We start from the raw sequence: 20,334 nt of genomic DNA, 5'->3' as shown, positions 1-20,334 counted from the left end.
AACGGCGGCCCCTCAAACACAGTCCTCCACAACTATTCCAGTGTATAAGGGTATACAGGGGCTTGTTTCCTCACTGGCTTGGAATGCGAGTAGTAGTGGAGAGAAAAAAAACCCAAATACTTTAGCTGCTGTTGCTTTGATGCAAGGAAGTGAAGACCTGTGCATTCAATATGACCCCCTGGCCCCTTCTGCTGTATTATTTCATTACAGGGCTTTGGACACAGACATCTGTATGTGAAATAGGCAGAATTTTGTAATTCAGAGCCACTTAGTCTGAATTACAGACAGTGCTGCCGTCACTGACGGCCACGGCAAATCTTACTTTGGCTGCAGTTGGGAGCGGTAAGGACTCCCGTGCTCCTGGTGAAGAAATCCTCTGCAAGTCTTCATTTTCAATAAACCACGCATTTTGTCTACCCAACCCCTGGTTATTTCCTCAAGACATTTTTAATTCTAAACTGTATTTCCCGGTCCTTTTAAGTCAACAGCTTGACTTTATCTTACTGTTTTCTTTACAAATGTTAAGACCACACACTGAGCTCTGCTAACACACTGTATTATGCTACTAGTAGACAAATTTTAACATCACATCACATACATGTTGCAGTTGCTGTTGGAACATGCCTTTTAAAAAATACCTTTATTGGATGAAATTGTCTCTTTCGCAAGAAAAATCTGGTTCTTCAATATAATTTATTATGCCTTTTAAAATTCTGTCTGTTCAATAAAATCTTTGCTATATTATAAATACCTGTAACGAAAATATAATTTAAAATTCTGAGAGAAAACATTTTTTTTTCCTTTTACATTTTTCACAAAACCCACACAGGCACCAAGGAAAGACTAACAATAAAAATAATTTACTCCTGTACAATCTACTCTGGGTTGGAAACATTCAAGAGAGAGATTTTAAACTCGTCCTCTGATGAGACTTTGGCTACAACATGGGAACTGATCTCAAAACAAAGGTGGGTCCTGTGTTTTCCACCCATTTTACCTGAAAACTGCTGTCAAGGGCTGACTGGGTGTTGCTAGTACTTTCCTCGCTGTAACATACCTGAATAGCACTGGCTAAAAATCGCTGTTATCTGAGGGAACCAGACTCTCAGCTTCACTGCACAGGACTGCAAGTGGTCCCACCTCACCAGATGGGAATAGTTATCACGGAGATTAACTCCCAGTTCTGAAAATTAAACATCGGTGGAAAAAAGTTAGTGCTCTCAACAGCGGCAATTACAAATTTTTATGTTTTGCTTGTTCAGTAGTTCTGTACTGCCAGAAAGCTTGCGTGTTGACGGGACGGCAGACGAAAGCTTTCCGATTGGGACCACTTGCAGGGTTTTTTTAATGACTTCTCATTCTAAGCAAATTTCTTAGTAGAGAGGGAGCGATTCAGTATAAGAGACATTCAATGGTGGCATTGTTATCTTTGAAGTATAGACTAGAAATATGGAACAATTCTTCAAATCAGCTAAGCTAACCCTATCTAAAGCTAGCAAAAAAGCAGACTAAGCCCAAGATAGGCACGAAACCATCGCAAAGAATGAAGAAGCAGGGATTTTTAAACCTTAAGTTTGGCAAGACAATTTTCAAAGCTGTCTTTAGAGCTGTCTCTTTTTCCATAGAAGGAGACTTAAGTACTGTTACAGTAAATAGACATACCTTTAAAATTACAGAATTTAGTGTGAAGTTTTAAAAATCTCATTCCAAACTGATGAATTATGAGCAGAACGCTAAATTCCTGTCTTAGAGACACTTGCATCGTTTTTCAGTAATAGACAGTGAAGGAGAATCAAATGTTTCTAGAATGTCTGAAACACACATTTCAACAGCAGATGAGACAGAAAGAAAAGTAAAATCCAGTCAGCACTTGTTTGAATTATCTTTAGCACTGCAGTGTGGCATATATCCCCTGGGAATCTTTATTTTCTTGTTCTAGATCCCCTTCAGTTTTTGAGTATCCAACACTGCATTGTTTGGTTTTTTAATTATGAAAAGCAAAATAATATGTCCATCTTGACTGACTTTTACAGTATGGGTGGAAAACTGTTTGTCTAGTACACTGCTAATGTCAGGGGGCTGCCCGCCCTTGCTGCTTTCTGACAGCCAGCTGTTTCCTCCTCTTCCACCTTCTCCTTCCTTCTGTTCCTCTCCTCCACATTCCACACACTCTTTCCCTTCATTCCAAGTCCTTCCTCAGGGTGGGTTTGGTTTTTTTATCTCACACCTCTCCCCATCCATTTTGTCTTAACTTCCTAGATACTTGGGAAATGTTGACAATCTACCACAGTCCCTCCAAGATCCAGTCTTTAGGTGGACTTTGCTGGTACAGTTATCCTTTCTGTTCCACTTTGGTCACAGCTCAAGGAAAGGACAAAGGGGTCTCAGTTTTGTTGTCCTGACCGCTGCAGACATAGGCATCTCAGAAAGCATTTTTATTATTTAAATTCAGACATTTATCTGAGGCTCCATAGGTAGGAGGCTCAAAGCTCATATAGTTGACACAAATAGATTAGTACTCCGTCAGGTGATTCAGAAGCTAGAAGACTAGCCAGGCGCTCTGAAGTGCTGTCTATGGGAGCTCTGTCTTCATTAACTCCATACAGCCTAGAAAGAACAGGCTCATAATTCAGGCACCGCGCCTAGGTAGTTACAGTTAGGTGGGGAGAACACCACCCTGTGGTCTGGGATGCCTCATTTGGGGCTCTTCTATGTTAGTGTATGTCTGTCTGTACTCTAAATTTGTTAATCACTTCTGATGCTCCAATCCAGCTGCAGCCTCCCAGCTGCTCCTTTGTGGGAGAACAGAAGGGTAAGGGAGCATTGTTGTTTGGAGAAGGAACAAAAAACCTATGACGGAAGCAGTACTGGCTGTCTGGAATAAATGCCAAATGTAAGACAGACTGCAATATTCGTTACAAATCCAGGGATGAGAGTATCTCCCCATAGCTTCAGCAGTTCGGTTCAAAACTGCTTGGTAATTCAGGTTTTGAATCCTACTGCATGCTAAGTGAATAGGGTGGAAGAATAAGTAACATGAAAATTGTTTAAAATAGAGCATTAGGGTTTCCAGGGGAATACTATTGCCTTTCATGCCTGAGGGGGCAAATCTAGTCTGATGATAATGAAGAAAGGCTTTGAACAAAGCTATTACTAAAAAGCGTCAGTTTACTGCCTTATCCTCCCACACCCATTTTTTCCCTTCCTTGATATTTGTATTAAATATGAAGCAATCAAAGCAGCAATCACACAACTAGAGCATACAACAGACTTCTGAAAAAAAACTACAGGTGGGGTGGGAAGAATGAATATTTCCAACTCAGTGCCATACCCTACAGTTTAGTTTCCTTCACTTATAATATCAACCAAGGCTTGCAGCAGTCTATCATCTCTATGCTTGTACGGTTTGGCATTGTAAAAAAGATCAACGTAGTCACTGTACAGACTTTCTTCTGAGTCTCTTAACTGGGACGGCTTGTTTAACTTTTCGAGGGCTTGATAGAAGTGTTCATATGGAATATTTGACTTCTCACTTGCTGTCTTCTTTGGCAGTCGCTTCTGAGCCATCTGTCTGTTAAAAGCACTTCGCAGTAAATGTAGCATAGCCTCTGACGGGATTTTGTCTTCTGCTTTGTCACTGCTACTGCTGGTATCTTCTGTGACTTTGGGTTTTTCACTCAGGTCCTCTTGTGTGGTATGGTCCTAGAATACAGATTAGCATAAAAAAGGTTATGTGTCAACGAAAAACTGACTGGATTAAGATACAGCCTGGCTAGTGATTTCCATCTACGTGTGGGTAGATGCTATTTTTTCATTTAGGAGCCACTAGCATCTAGAAAAGAACTAGACCATTATACACCAAAACAGACCATCAAAAGGACTGTATCGTATAAAATATCAAATCCCGCCACAATGTAGGAAGTTACAAATTCAGATTCTACACTGTCAGGATACATCATGTCATTATACAGCAGGATTTGTCACAGTCCTAGGAGGTATTTCTGGTTGTACTATGGGAGACAGCTCCTCAGCAGTCTCACCGAAGGAAGTACATGCAGTGGTGATGGCAGCTCTGATTGCGCTGCACACCCTTGTGAAAAGGACTGAACCAGTGCTTCTGTACAACCTTCTGTGTAGATGCTCTCACCTGAGAAAAGACTGTGAAGCATGGCTATTGGGTGGCCATGACATCTGCCTTGGAAGCTTTGGAATACGAATGCCAGATAAAGATGTACAGAGAAGCTGTTGAGAGGCATGATCTCGTTTCAGCAGTGCCTATTATGCCTCCCATGCTGACACGGTAGTATGTGGCGGCATAGCTTCCTCATTTACACTAGGATTGTCTTTCTAACTCAACACTCATTTCATCTTCATTTGGTTTTCACTATGCCCACCAATCTTCTCTTACAGTACCTCCAAGTTATTTTCTTGCACATGGCTGCCACACCTGCAGACGCTTATTTAATGTATTTAAAGACCATAATCATGTCTCCCTCAGTCGTCTCCTTCATAACCTGGGAGGAAAGTTAATCTCTCTATACTTTACGGCCTACCTGTAATTGTGCAAAGAATCTGACACCGTCCCACACAACATCCTTGTCTCTAAATTAGAGAGATACAGCTTTGACAGATGGACCGCTCAGTGGATGAGGAACTGGCTGGATGGCTGCACCCAAAGAGTTGTGGTCCATGGTTCTATGTCCAAGTGGAAACCAGTGACGAGTGGCGTTCCTTATGGGTTGGTACTGGGACCAGTGCTGTTTAACACCTTTGAGTGCACCCTCAGCAAGTTTGCTGATGACACCAAGCTGTGTGGCACAGTTGAAACGCTGGAGGGAAGGGATGCCATCCAGAGGGACCTGGACAGGCTTCAGAGGCGGGACCATACCAACCTCATGAAATTCAACCAGATCAAACAGAAGGTCCTGCGTGTGAGTTGGGGCAATCCCAAGGACAAATCCAGGCTAGCTGGAGAATGGATTGAGAGCAGCCCTGAGGAGAAGGACTTGGGGGTGTTGGTGGGGAGAAGCTCATCATGAACCAGCAATGTAGGTTCATAGCCTAGGAAGCCAACTGCAGCCTGGGCTGCATCCCCAGCAGCGTGGGCAGGGGGGTGAGGGGGGGGATTCTGCCCCTCTGCTCCGCTCTGTGAGACCCCCCTGCAGTGCTGCCTCCAGCGCTGGGGCACCAACAGCAGAAGGACACGGAGCTGTTGGAGTGGGGCCAGAGGAGGCCCCAGAGATGCTGGGAGGGCTGGAGCCCCTCTGCTGTGGGGACAGGCTGAGAGAGCTGGGGGGGTTCAGCCTGGAGGAGAGAGGGCTCCGGGGAGACCTTCCAGCCCCTTCCAGTCCCTAAAGGGGCTCCAGGAAAGCTGGGGAGGGACTCTGGAGCAGGGAAGGGAGCCATGGGATGAGGGGGAATGGTTTTTACTCTGGAAGAAGGGAGATTTAGGTGAGATCTTGGGAAGAAATTCTTTGCTGTGAGGGTGGTGAGCCCCTGGCCCAGGCTGCCCAGAGAAGCTGTGGCTGCCCCATCCCTGGAGGGGTTCAAGGCCAGGTTGGAGGGGGCTTGGAGCAACCTGGGCTGGTGGGAGGTGTCCTTGCCCAGGGCAGGGGGGTTGGGAATAGATGATCTTTAAGGTCCCTTCCAACTCCAAACATTCTGTGATTCTATGACATCCTAATTACTTAATGGGGAAACAAGTTGATGTGATGTGATTAATAAAGTATTCCGAAGATGTGGACATAATCAAGCATTGTGAAAATCTACAATACTACCATTCTGTGCATCCAGAAACCCCTGCCACTCTCAGAAGCCTGGAGTATGTTTAGACCACCCTACCTGAAAGGTAAAGAAGGGGTGACAAAGGAGCTAGCAGCAACAGATCCACTTAACAAAACCTTCTGAATCAGTGAGTCCCTGACTCTTGCCACGTCTTTTGTTACAAACTTCCTTCCAAACTCCCTGGAAGCACTCCAGCAGGGAAAGCTTCTTTTGGATGCGACACTTATTCTCACTAGAATTATATAAATTTAGTGTGTCTGCCAGAGATGTCTTTCTCACTCCCTGTACCACTCAACTGCATTAGCTATTGAGTTCACTGCTCTAGTAGCAATAGCCTCTTACCATCCTAAAACCCTTAGATGTTAGCATATGAAAACAGAGACTAACATAGAAGTCCCTTGTTGACATGGACAAAATTACAATACACAATTCAAAATCAGTCAGGGGCTAGATGAAATGAATACTGAATGAATATGTGTCTTCTTTCTAGGAAAAAATACCATTTTCTTCCTAAATGAAAAATATCTGAGGAAAAAAATTAATGGAACACCACCTCTACAAAGTCTGTCATCTTCTCCACTCCTCTTCTGTCATTTTGCACAGCATTGTAGGATGTGTATACACGTGGCTGCTCCATGTGTTCAGGCCGGCTAGCAGTGCCATGCAAAATCAGTTTCCAATTTACAATCCTTCCTTCATTTTGCATTCTTCGGGACTAGAAGACAAGCATGACATTAGCATATGTTCTCAGGCCATAAGAGGAAACAGGACACCTGACCATAAAGTAGACAGAAGTGACTAACACAAATCATAAGGCTTTCAACATCTGAATTCAGAAAATTATTTATAAGCACCAAAAGGCTAATATATTAGACACAAGATATACAAGAAAGCGGGATTTAGTAGAGTGGCTTAACTACTCCAAATATTCACATTTTGAGGCAACATAATTATTAATTAATCATGTAAGCATCAGTGGAATTTTGTCATAACACAGAATATTAAAAATTACTGAAGCAGTACTTTGTGTTATTGGTATTTGTTCACTAAGCTATTCCTTGGCAATTTCCTCACAAAAGTTAACATTGGAATAGTAATTTGGAATAATATTCTGTAGCGGTGTACAACAGCAATCTGAAAAACAGCTTGTGGAAGTGAGCAACAAATGCTTTGTCCGTTAGTTTTGGCAGCAGTATTTAAATAGTAGAAACGGAAGAGACTAGTACAGACAACAGTAAAACTTTGTTTTACTAAACCTTCTTTCAGAATTTTTCCTCAGTCATTTAGTGACTGAAGATAGCTGCTGAAACTCTTCTAATAGAAGTCTATACCAAAGTTTACATACAGAACTTAGACAACAACTAAGTCATGAGTAACTCTGATGGGAATCTGTGATTTCAGCTAGGGTCATTAATGGGAAAATTTATTTCAGGAATCACAAGACCCTACAAGCTGAGGAAAGAGTGCCTTACCTCTTGAAGGACAAAAACCTTGGTTTATTTAAGTTTCAGCAACCTCTCACTTGAAAATGGAAAATGAGAGATAATTACAAACAAAATGCTCTTCTTAGCTTCATTCCAAAAAATGCATTATATTAATTACAAAGAGCAGGATATCTGTAACCACGGGGTTATCTGTAAGCCTGCAGTATTAACACTATACTCTTGATAATAATATTTACTTCTACTGCCTTGTTCATCTGCTTAGTACTTGGCATTATCCTCCTGTTTACAATTTCAGGCCAATGGGGGTTGGAGGCTCAGTGTCTGATAGGAAGCATTCAGTTTCTGGCAGGATATGACCCCTAATGACAAGCTTATTAACAGACAACTTCGGTGAAACTCTCCAGAGATGAGTGTGCCTGATCACTCTGTTTGAAGAGAATGATTTTTCAGTTGCCTATCAAGCAGCTTTATTCTGGTGTCTTGCTGTTGTAATCCATATTCCTGGGTGGTTTTAGTAAACTTATTTATTTCTCATCTGTAGATTTCTTGGCTTTAATCCTTAAACATTGTTCAAAAGTAATTACTCTAAGAAAGAAGTTAGGGAAAGGTATAGATCAGAACAGTTCTCTCAGGTCACTAGGAATTCATTAATTCAAAAGGTTTGGAGTTAATGACAATTATGCATATGCACCAAGAGAAAACTAGATCTGTCCTGTGTTCTTTTCTGCAGAAAAACCTAATTTGCAGTTAATCATATGTTAATTCGATTACATATTTCACTCCATGAATCACAGAAAATTACATTAAGTGATTTCCTTCAGTGACATATAATGTGTGAGAAACATAGGCGTGAAATTTTTTTGACAGGTACATGTCAGTGAAATGAGGATGGTCCTTCGCATTCATGTAAAGAACAAAAAAATCTGACCCTATCTTTAATCTTTGATCCAGACGGATATTTAGTGTAAATAAACTCTTGTTGTAACTTCCTTAATGAGAAGACTCACAATTCAAAATCCTTTGTAGTGGTTAGTGATCATTTTATCCGCGTTAGCTTCCAAACATAGCTAGTTAACATACAGATGTACTTACCACATCAGTAATTCTTAAAACCCAGGTGCCTGTTGGATTCTCTCCCCATGTGTGCACAGACATGAAGTCCCAGTTCTTAAAGCCATTGGGAGATTTGTCTCTCTCTCTCTCAGCCAGCAAGACAGTGCTGGTCCCTGTGTTAGTGCAAGATCAGTATTAGTGACTCTTCACACACGCCCGATTTTATGCTTGCGCACTACCTGCCGCACAGGCAACCTGGAAAATACACTATTTAACAGTAGCTCATGGAACGGGAAACGTGCGATTTCTGATCAGTGGTTACTTTAATTATTTTCACAGCAGCACTTAAGACTATAAAAACTATCACATTAGGTGCCACTAAAAAGGTACATCTTGCCTAGTGTTCAATCTTTAGCACAAAAAAGTAGTGGATGCACTAAACAAGCACAAGAAACAGAGGTCAGACACAACCAGTATTTCCCACTGATGAACAGCTCAGGAAACTTCTGAGGTGGAAGTTCTGAAGACAAACCAGCTCAACACAGTGTTGTGAAACCAAAGCCTTATCCTGAATTCATCACTGTATATTTTTTTTTTTTGGTGAGGGGATGTAAATTGTTATAGCCTGGAACTCCAACGCGGTGAAAAGCATTTGCATTGTTATTATTATTACAGAAGTGCTGCAGTTCACAAAGTATTTCTGCAGCAGAAAAGATTCTGCTGCATAGTAGGAAATCTGTTGTGTTTGCTTCCACGTAAGCAGAGAGCAAGGGAGCTATATTTACATAATAAGAAGCAGAGAAGCCCCAGGGAGCCTGATCACAAGCTATAAATATATTTAAAGGTAACACCACAAATACAGAAAAGGAATGACATACATCTGGTAGTACTGTTTTGCAGGAAAGCGTAAAAACAGCAAGAATTAAGGGAAAGAATAGTTTAACCATGATAGCAACATGATACCACTGTGGAGGCGGCAGCACTTGACTACTGCTACCTCAGCTAAAGCCACAGAAATACATTCAAAGATGAAGAACATATTACTTTGTCATCTTTCAAAATGAGGGTGTTTTTCTAAGATGAAGCCATGCTTCCTATGTATTAAGAGTAGAAGAGTGTCTTGGGAGGGAAATACCTCTATAAAAGTAGAACAAGAGCTACTATTGCTGTAATCTCCGGGTGTACCTAGAGACAGTCCGCATATGTAATCCTAAACTAAAACTTACCTGAGACGGAATTAAATTTGAAAATACCACCAAGAGTCAAGGGTAAAACACCTCACAGCAACACTGCTCCCGTAAGACAAAAGGTAAACTCAGAAAAGGAAGAATTATAGCTAGGCTTAAAAGGAACCCCAGACAATGGAGGGTCTGGAAATAGACTGTATGTACAGTATCTTAATGCTGCTCTCTAGTGAGGGACTGTAATAATTATATGAACAAGGCTCTACTGGCTTATTATCTGTGAAATACTGCATTAGCCTTTAATATCAGTAAATTAGATTAGCCTGATGTTTAAATTCGTATCTGAAATCTTGTCTGTTTTTTCTAACAGTATCCGTTGACCTAACAGATCTTACTGTCTAACAGATCTTACTCTCTACTCAACTCTGCAAGTTGTTTACTCTCTACAAAGTTGTTTATACTCATTCTCCTTTCTTTTTTTGTCTCCTTATGGTGTTATTTCAGGGCATTGTCAAGATAGCTTGCCATATCCTAGCATGTTCTAGTATAGCTGTACTAAGGTGCCTATCAGAGACACTGTGTTTTTAAATACAGCAACGGGGAGACAGTTACATGAAATCTTGGGAGTCAATTATCCTGTTTTCCATTAGTTTGTTAAGTCACAGGGAGGCCAATAAGCACTACTGAACTGTAATTTGTTGTCTGCCATGAACTCTCAGTTTTTACAGTTCCTGTTGCCAGAATGAAAACGCATCAGAAATGGTGCTTTCATTTCCTGAAGTATGATTTTCAAACCTCTTCTGACAAAAATAACCCAGCACACATGAAGGCTGGAAAGGGGTTTCAGGGAACCAGTTCTTTAGTCTCCAGAACGCTTTGTCCTCATACTCACCTGCTGGAGGTGACTACATTTGTCTAACAATCTATTTAGCTCTTTTAATGAAATAGATGTTACACACCACAGCAACACAAAGAAAGCGCGTCTTTGCCTCCTGTACCTGATGGAGATACCAGAGTGACATGAAGATCACCTCTACGGGAATACTCAATCGTTGCCTCAAGCTGCACGTGCTCCAGAGACGCAATGGAGTTTTCTTGACCCTCGCAGGCTTTTGTGGGAATTTCAATGATGACTTCCTCATTTGCTCTTAATAATCTGGCAAAGTTACAGGAGTTCATTCATTAGTCACAGAAACTTTTGATTCTGGATCGTTATGTGAAGTGTAAATGGCACACTTAACGCCCATTTCAGAATGATGAGAAAGGATGAAGTAAAGACAAATGCTACGTTCATTTTTTTTTTGAACGCTCCTGTAGAAACCATGGGAAGTTCCGGAAGCACAGATCATACTGAAGCGGACCAAGTGGCAGGCGCCGCATAAGACAGACTTGTGCAACACACCCTGGAAGCAAGCAAGCAAGAGTTCTGATAATCACAGGTTTCTGTCAACACTTCATTGACCCACAAAGACTACAAAAAAACCACACTTTGCTGTCAGCTACATCACGGGACTTTATCAGGCGTATACTTAGTTCCCTCATTCAAATATCCAGAAGAGCTGTTATCGTGGAGTTAAAATACTGCGGCAGGCACAGTGGTTTTAACCTTTTGTATTCAATACCATCTCAAGAAAAAAAAGCGTACATCTTCTGTATATTCTCCGCACAGACAGCTACTCCACACAGCTTTCTCTGCACAATTTCCATTACTTCTAATGAGAATGGGGCATCTAAATCTCCACATAAATAATTCTAAACTCAGAATCCCGGGATCTTTGTTTCTATAATGTAACATAGAGGACTGCAATAAAAATACATAAACAGCAAAACTGCGTACATCAGTACTGGATCGGCACTCTGTGGAATAGAGAGCACTCATAAAAGCAAATTGACAGTAAAATAGCATAAATAATAATGTTACCCAGCACTGACACTCCAAAACACTGTAACCTGTTTCTACAGATTTTTTTGTGCGCTTACACAGTGTAATTTTGATCTTTAAAATAGCTGTATTTTTTCTAGACAACAAATCCATAAGTGAATAAGTAGAGACAAAATGGACTAGATTCCTTATTCATTAACCAGCTTAGTAACTAATTATAACTTAGCTGTGTGTTGAGCTCACTTTAGGCTCATATACTGGGAGCGGCTGTGAATATGACTGCTAAGCCTCTTCAGTGGGCCTTTGAGACACTTGAGTTTTGTAAGAGATGTCCTGTGGATGTGACTAAAGCTCGATATATCACCTTGATTTCAACATATACTGTGCCTGTCATAGGAGAAGAATTGCTAAGACCAATTACAGATGTTTTTTTTTAAAAATCCCCAGGAGACTTTGGTATGTTTTTATTCATCTTCTGATAGTGCTCTAAACATTCATATCTTATCTGATTGGGTTCAGTCTCACAGTGTCATCCATCCATATGCTGGCTGCACAAGCAGACATAATAATCTTATTCTTTGTAAGGCTTCATGCTAGTAATTTCCATCAGTCTTACAGCAAAAAAGGAAGAAAACCAACGGTTCTTGCCTGCCCCTGAGGAATACAGTAAGGCAAAATCAAATGAATTAAAAAGAAATCTCTGAGTCTGGTTCAGAGCAACCTGTGCAGAATACTATCCTTCCAGCTCTACTAAAATAGACGTAAGCTTAGTTACTGCTAATACAAATTCTTACCTTGGTTCAAAGCTTTTGTCTTTAACAATACACTCTCTCTTTTCTGGTACACCTTTCCACCTTTTGGGATCAGCTAAATCTACCAACGCATTGGCATTGAGTAGCCCAAACCCAAATCGGCTGTTGACCATCAATCCCGCTCCATTCTTTTTCCATCCTGGATTTCCAGCCAGTGGATCGTATTCTGAGGTCCACACTACCAAGTGTTGCATATCCCTCCACGTTAGATTTGGGCTGTTGAGAAAATATTCCTGGTTAGTTGTTTCAGGGCTATCTATCATTTTTCTCTCTGTTACTGGTCTGCGCCAGAACATGTTTGAATGTATATTGCATCTCATTATTCTAAAATATAGAGCAGATCACATGCTTATCCTCACAGTACTTCTCTGGGTAGACAAGATTTCTGTGTAAATGAAGAACAGGTATGTAGGAAGATTAGTGTCCAATTCAAAATTATTCAGGCATATAAAGTTACCTAGCAAAGACAGTTATTTGCCACCAGTCTTCATGGGACCTAGACTTTGAAAATTCACTGGGTATTTGATTCTACCTGTCATTAACTCTACCCTTTAAAATACGGCCCCAAGTATCTTGGCTTATGTCATCAAAGGAGTATGCAACAGAACATGGAGCTGTACCTACACCATTCAAGTACTAAGCCTACGCCCTAATGCCTGCAGTGTTTTCTGTGAAAAAGCCATTGTCCTGTACTGTCCTTTTTTACCCTCTCTAAGCCATACATTCTGACTACCAGCTCTACAGGATCTGAACCTGCCTGCTCCCTGCCTGCTCTGACAGTCAAGCTTGGGTACCTTCCATTTTACATCTCATCTTTGGCAGAAAAGGTTCTGTAAATTTACTCAAGACTTCATTTAAGCTCCTGCAACCTATTGTCTTCAAATTATGTTCTCTGATACATGTGCAGCTTCAACGTTTTTAAGTGCAATTGACCAGAACTCAGTAAACAAGTGCTGCCAATGCACAAAATGGACTAAAATTCCCCAGTCATCACGTTTTACTTATGTTGGTTCTGCTTTGCTAGGAGGATGCTGAGGCAAGAAGCTGCTTATTTTTGTCATCAGGCTGAGCAAGTCTGACAGACAAAAATGGAGCTGCAGCATGAGATGGTGACACTTTCAAATAGACAACATTTTGGGGAAGATGGGGAGGGTCTGAGAGAGAGGATTCAAAGGTAGTTGTGCGACATCTTACTTTGCTTCCAGCGCTAGAGCAAAAATTCCTGCTGCCAGTGGTGCAGATGCAGAGGTGCCAGTGTGAGTCTCTGTACACTCATTGTGAAGATCAGCACTTGTCTGACAGAAAAAGACAAAAAGAACAGATTGCGTGAATAAACAGTTGTAAATAGTCATATCCACGCTCACAAATATAACCACGTATCCTTTATTTGGTGTGTATTAATACATTCCTCACCAGCAGAAAAAGTGATGGATGTTTAAATCCGTTCATATTTCAATCCTCTCTTTTTACTTCAACTATAATTTTTGTATCAAAACGCTTTGTGTCGGAACAAAATACTCCCACACTGAATATCTTATTTTATTCTAAGGTTTCACAATAAGTGTTTCAAGCTTACTGGTGAATCATAAAAACAGATCATTGTGTTGGGCCTAGAACATCTAAAATTACTGCTTGCTAGAAAATTACTCATAGGATTAGTATTGGTGTTCTGCTCCCTCTTCGGCAGAAGAACTATAATTTGCAATGAAACACGTGCTTTATTTGGAAATTAAATACCAAACTCATCTGCCCATGTATCTTCATCTTGTCTTTGAGGAGAAGCCACTTGGAAGGACTGATCTCCTGGCTAACTTGGAATGACACTGTTTTAATCAATGCAGTTTATTGTAAAATTAGCATCCACCAGAGCTGAACAGAAATTACAGGTACTTCAACATTATTTTACCACAGCAATTTGCTTCAGTACAAGTTATTTCTTGCACAGTTAATGAAGGCACACAGGCTGCTCCGCCTGCTTGCTGAGTACCTTCTACAGGTTTGGAAGCACTATTGTTGCTGTCCTAAGTGGGAACTCGGGGGCTGACAATCTTACAAAAGCTAATGGCAAGGTCTGTCAGAGGCACTGACTCATACGGTACACTAACTCCACAGGCGCCTTTTCCTTTGACTCTCAATTTCTCTTCTTCTGCCCCTTCTGAAGAGTGGGACCACACCAAAACTTCAGGCAGAGACCTCTGACATACACAAACAACAGACAAATTCAGCATGCTGATTTTACCGCATCGACACAATGACTTTGTTTAGCCATTGCTTTACAGGAGAAGATGTTCCAGGAATACAACCACCTTTTGGACTACAAATGCCGTAGTGTTTCAAGGCAAAAGCACTAAGCACGTAACACACCATGCAAAGCAGGCACTTGAAACCAAGCGTTTAAGAGCTCTCACTTGTTATCTGCATATATAGTACATTTCTATGTTTGTTCTGAATCTGGTAAAAACAACGTACAATTCTTTGGTCTGTATAATCCCCACTGCTGTATGCTGTGGCCAGAGTTGAAGAGCACTTCTCTGCATACCAGGGAGAAAGGCCTTGCTGGGAAGCACTGCTAATGGAGATCGTGTAGATACTATCGGTGTAACCATCACAGTCACAGTTGTCACCCTGACGGCCTCCGTTCCCAGAAGCCCATACGAAAATGGAGCCTTTCCCATTTCGGCCCTGGAGAAAATGGAAATGAGCAGTTAACAGAGATTCCAGTCTTTGGAATGTATCCTTAACAACTCCTCCCCCCCCAAAAAAGCCTAATATATCAAACCCTTTCACATAGAAAAGCACAATTTTCCATAAGCACTGTAGAAGACAGAGACAGAAGAAACCAGCTACTTGAAGTATCCTGCTTCTCATCCTACAGTACATCTCTTAATTTGACCGGTCTGGGTTTAGTGTTCCTCTGAATAGGTTTTTAAGAGAAAAACAGGGTCTGTGTTCAACAGGTAAGTCTTCCCACATGCTGATTGATGTTTTGGTCCCAAACATTTCTAAGAAAAATGCCATTGCTTTGGGGTTTTTTTTAAGAAATTGCAAGTTTATCAGCGTTTATTTCACTTGCCTTTCCTGTAATCACAGAAGTGTGGGTAAGCAGTATGAATGATGTACACGATATGACTTTTCCACCAATTTCTTTTTTGTAAGGAAGCCTTTCACAGTTTGCATTCACTTGCTGAAGCACGGTGAACAAGCAATAACGTCTGACTGAGAACCCTCCCTTCTCTCACGAGTCTGTGGGCCAGCACCACCAGTCTCCAGACACGACCATGTCCATTCCCTGCTCTGGCTCCAGTGTGTAATGAGGGAGCAGCAGCTCACAGCTGGCAGCCGACAGCACGTAAACCATCGCAGCTACCATAGAGGAAACACCTACCACCCTATCCAGCCTTAAGCTGTGCCAGTCCTTCAGAGGAAAGAAATCTGTTTTGTGTGAAGAGCAAAAGTTCGTATGTTGTTCATTATTAACAGATGTACATCCAAGGGAAACAGCAGCTGAAACACAGATTTTTATCATCCCACTCAGATGAGATTTGAAGTTATGCATGCAAGTGCTAAGACATTTGCATCACTTAAAACATTAAAAATAAAGAGAAGTAAGCTGTGCTCTTTGTGATACATCTGCTAAAATGGGAAGGACAAGCCAGGTCAATTACAGAAAATGAGATAGTATCTTCCTTTGAGAATAAAGTCCAGAAAAGCACTGGTATATGTAAACACCGGCTTTGATTTCACTTAGAGTGCTACTAATGCCTCTCAGATGCTTAAGGCTAAGCATATGCTTAAGTGATTTACCAGCCCAGCAATGAAGGCATCAGGGATGAAAAGTCGGTGGCAACCCCAACTCCGTCTGACTTACGGAGGCCATACAGATCCTCGCAAAAAGAAGCCTGACAAATTAATGGGTAAATTTGCTCCCCTTAAGAAATAAAATAATTTGTCAAAAACAATATATCCTTTACCAAATAACCTGCTTTTTCAGAGTAAGAACACTGAACGTTGGTTCCCTCGTTATTGCCTCTAATTCTCCCTCTTCTCTTGCTGCCTACCTATGGACTTAGGTCTCTGTGTATCACCAGTCCACTCCTCTTGGTCTCCATTCTTTCCTCAGAGTATATTTATTAGCTGTCAGTCTATTCTTTCTTGTTCTCTCCTTCCGTCTGCTAATGTTAACTGCCCTTTTTTGAAAAATTCTCCTCTTTGCTTCTGTCCTTCAGGCTTTCCTCCATTTCTCTCCTCTCCTGTCTCTGATTCAGCCTTTCTCACTGTATTAGTACATATCCATCTTTAGGAATCTTTTCACCTCACTGGCAAAAGCAAGAGTAGTTTATCAGTACATCCCCAGTAGCTCTCAGTTTGCACTCTACTTATCTAACCAGATCTGAGGAGGATAACCTAAAAAAGAACTGTAAAAACATTGTTTCCAATACTCTTCATCATGCATTTTACTATCCTAATCTTAATTGGATGAAGATATGCACCAATTTATAAACTAATGCAATTAACATAATACAAGCCCATCCACAGGGTGCTAAAATGCATCACTATTTCACACAGCAAAATATTCGCAAAGCAGAAATTTTGTATTAAATTTTATAGGCTTTCAGTTCAGAAATCCAATTACTGTTCAGTGCAAAACAAGCAGCAGAGAAGGGTGGGGGCAGGGCAAGACAAAGGCAGCAAAAGTAAGGATGGAAAAAGAAAGCTTATCTGTGGAGAATAGCAGCTTAAAATCAGCTGAGAAAGCTCTAAGGGTGCTTTTTTAGAAGTCCTGTTCTGGTAATTTCTCTGACCTGTACTATTAAAACCTACCTCCTCCTTTTCAAATATGTTTGAGGAAAGGGAGCACAAACCATTTTCATTTCTTCCCCGGTATCAACTATTTTAAAGTCCTGTTCTTTGCCACATTTTATTGTATCTTTAAGTATCGTACCTGTTTTATCCCATACTCAAAAGCCTTCTGTGCCAGTCTCCCTGGTCCCTCCACAGTTTTGCCATCATCGTTAGGGCCCCAGCTTGCACTGTAAATGTCCACGTGTTCTGGATTGAAACCGATTGAACTGGCTTCAATAGCATCGGTGACTATGCCATCCAGCATACGTATACCTTCACCAAAAAAAAAAAAAAAGGCAGGTTGGATTTACTTTCTGTTCCCTCTTCTTTGTCTTTATTAACTGTTTGTAAAGTTTCCGGCAAAATTAACCCATAACTATTGCAACCACAGCCTACCACTGTTCACGTTAGCAATTCTCCGGAGAGTTCATGTCAGTGCGAAACAGTACGCTTACCCTTTATTTGCAGAGCTCAGTGCTCTCTACAAACAGTAAAAAACAAAATTCTTTCTCTCTTTCTGCAGAGTGCAGAGAAGATGATGTTTTGCCGACTGCTCCTGCTTTTTCTTACTTCATTGAGCCCCTTCTTGACTCTTTCTTCCTCTCTGTTAAATCTGTAACAAAGACTTCTCAAGCTGCTAGGACGTCACTAAAATTAAATACATTTATCAACGTTACTTCTATGTTTAGGAGTTCCAAGAGTTTTAGTTCAAAGATGTAGTTCTGAATGTTCTGACTAAAAACACTTTGTCCTCGTGTTCATTAAGGCTTTGCTGTCTTTGTGATGCTGATATTTCACTAGCTCTTCAGTCTTCACCACAAAAAATTCTCACTGTTCTTTTACTGCCACATTTTTTCTACTGCGAGCGATCCAGGGATGCTAGAGATATCTAGCCATTAACATTTTATTAGGAACTACATGATCTAATCTCCTCCAGAGCGAGCCTGATCTCAGTGATACTTAAAATTCAGTGGCAGACAGCGGTTCCCTGCACTGGATCTCTCGTTCTGCAAATTCCTAGCTCTGCAGCAGGATTGCTACCAATGTCCATTGCTGGAGGAGGATAGAAATAGCAGAAGTCTGGCAAAATTCCCACTGTGGCACGGCTCTCCCAGCAACAGCAGCAATATATGAGCCACAGCAGTCAGGATTCAGCCTGTGTTTTCAAGCAATAAAAATGTCTGGATTGTCTTGAGCTTGCAAGTTAGTAGTACAGCAGCTGCACCATTACTGGCAGTTGGTGAATTATGAGTACCCATCTTCTAGTATTTTCCACAAAATGGGGACTTTTCCAAAGCATGGCAGGCAAAATGTGGTTGTTCTATTTAAAAAAACAGTAACAAAACAACAGAAACCGCTCCCCTCCCCCCCACCCTTACAGCTCAGTGTCTTGTTCTTTTTTTATACTATTGAGCAGGTAAAAAGCTTGTAAGCATAATTCTTTTCCCAAAAGGCTGGCCTCTAAGACTCATAATACCACTGAGATATGGCTGCGCTTTATTATTTGATACTAATTAGTGGCAAAGACAGACAAAGAGTTAATCCGCTCAACCACTGCTACTCTGCTATCGCTCACAAAGCTGGGAAAAGAGTCAAGGAATATCCTGTGCCTCAGGTACTAAGAACACCACTTGCCCTGGATAGGCTTAAACTCGTAACGTTTTCAATACTCATTTTTCATTTGGCTCAGAACTGTGATATTCTCTCATACCAGTGCGCTGTGAGCAAAGATCTGCCTGTGTGGAAATGACTGCGAGCTCCGGGTGCTAGCTTGCAATGTATAACGAGATGCTGGGAATGCAGACAGTCGTGTACAGATATTTCCCACAGAAGAAGACAAAGCCAACTCTGCAGATGTATAATGTAATACGGTAGAAAACAAGAACACTGGCAATACACCGATGAAAACGATTCAAGAAAAAAAAAAAAACACAGCAACCTGCTGTCTTGTCTTTGTGATCTCCAAAAATCCTGCTTGTTTAAGTCAACTCAGGGATTTGATGACTGCAGTGGCATTTCCCTAAGCAGACGCCAATTATGCCCTTTTGCACAAACTCTTTCCTCTTCTCGCACATGCTCAGTCTCATCATCAGTCCCACAAAATCAAAGGGCAAAGCCCAAGGTAATTTCAGACACATACATGGATCTGCCTGGCAGAAGGCTATTTTTAGCAACACGTCACTGTGCGGGAACTCTCAGCCCTGTCCTTTGTAAAATGGAGCTTCTTAATCATTTGATTTCCATGGCAGCACCAGAGAAATATCGTAGCACAGTGCTATGGTTAGGTATGCATGAATATATATATTCACCCTGCTTCGCTCCAAAGGCGATCAACACTTTGTGCAGAACAAGAGGTGACTGTTAAAGGACACTGAAAGGTGTCCCTTTGAAAACTGGCAGTAAGAAGCACTCATTTTTCACACAGTGCACAGAAAAGCCTACAGGATTCACAACCTCAAAGTGCTGCAAAGACTAATCAAGGTTCCAGAATAGGGGCAGGCATTGATGTGACCAGTGAGAACACTCAGAATTACTTAAAGTCAGTATTTTCATGGAAAACAAAAAATTTCAAATGGAATGTTTTGTTTTACCTCTCAAAGCAAAGTCAAACCAACCTCTGATGCTGAAGGTTAGAGAACAAGGTATCCCAAATGCCAGGTTTTCTCTCCCTAAAGCAGCTATTGCTGGCTATCAGAGAGAAAGCACTGGCTGCGGACCACTGGATTTATCCAGTGTGGCAATTGCTACAAGCAAACAGCCACTTAAAGAAGTCATCCTGAACTAATGTCAAATAGAAGTGTGTAATGCATCATTTCACGGATTTAAAAAAAAAAAAGGGGGGGGAGGAAAAAAAAAGCCTGTGAAGAAATGAATCCCTTTATAGCTTGGAACATCAAAAAAGCCTTCCAATGTTTAGCCTCTCCAAATTTATCCGCATCTTTTGAAGGCTTCTCCTATCTTCCATTGCTGTTTGAATATAGTCTTGTTACTTCTCTATCTTAAGTCAGGCTGGTCATATATAACGGCTTACGATTTCTTTCAGCTTTTCTGTTCTTTCTCCTTCCCCCGCACAGGGATAAGCAGCTTTCTGGGTAATTTGGATTGCTGGACTGCTTTTCCTTCTATTATTTTCCTTTTCTAGACAAATCACCTCACACAGATCTGTCGTTTGCATTTGCAAATGAACACAGAATATGCAAATAACTGTGGAAGAATCTTCTTCTGTAGACGCAAGTGCCTTAAAATATGGGCACAGCGGGAGTTCAGACATCTCTGCAGCTTCATCCATTTTGCCCTGCTTTGAAAATTTGGCGTCTTCGCCTTATGAGTGA

At 41.2% G+C, this 20,334-nt stretch overlaps 1 protein-coding gene across 1 annotated transcript in view; it reads right to left on the bottom strand.

Moving 5' to 3' along the window:
* Positions 1-535: 535 nt before the first annotated feature.
* PCSK1 (proprotein convertase subtilisin/kexin type 1) overlaps positions 536-20,334 on the bottom strand; it is a 31,986-nt gene continuing 12,187 nt past the window's right edge. Inside the window, exons 7-14 of the mRNA XM_063320442.1 lie at positions 17,103-17,275; positions 14,630-14,842; positions 13,355-13,455; positions 12,143-12,376; positions 10,465-10,622; positions 8,322-8,455; positions 6,338-6,499; positions 536-3,702 (exon numbers count right to left, since the gene is read on the bottom strand). Of these exons, the coding sequence (XP_063176512.1) occupies positions 3,340-3,702; positions 6,338-6,499; positions 8,322-8,455; positions 10,465-10,622; positions 12,143-12,376; positions 13,355-13,455; positions 14,630-14,842; positions 17,103-17,275 (1,538 nt within the window). The 3' untranslated portion in view covers positions 536-3,339. The remainder of the gene's footprint in view (positions 3,703-6,337; positions 6,500-8,321; positions 8,456-10,464; positions 10,623-12,142; positions 12,377-13,354; positions 13,456-14,629; positions 14,843-17,102; positions 17,276-20,334) is intronic.

Source organism: Chroicocephalus ridibundus, chromosome Z (genome assembly GCF_963924245.1).
Source record: "Chroicocephalus ridibundus chromosome Z, bChrRid1.1, whole genome shotgun sequence".
Classification (NCBI taxonomy): Eukaryota; Metazoa; Chordata; class Aves; order Charadriiformes; family Laridae; genus Chroicocephalus; species Chroicocephalus ridibundus.
This window is presented reverse-complemented; position numbering and strand designations above follow the sequence as displayed.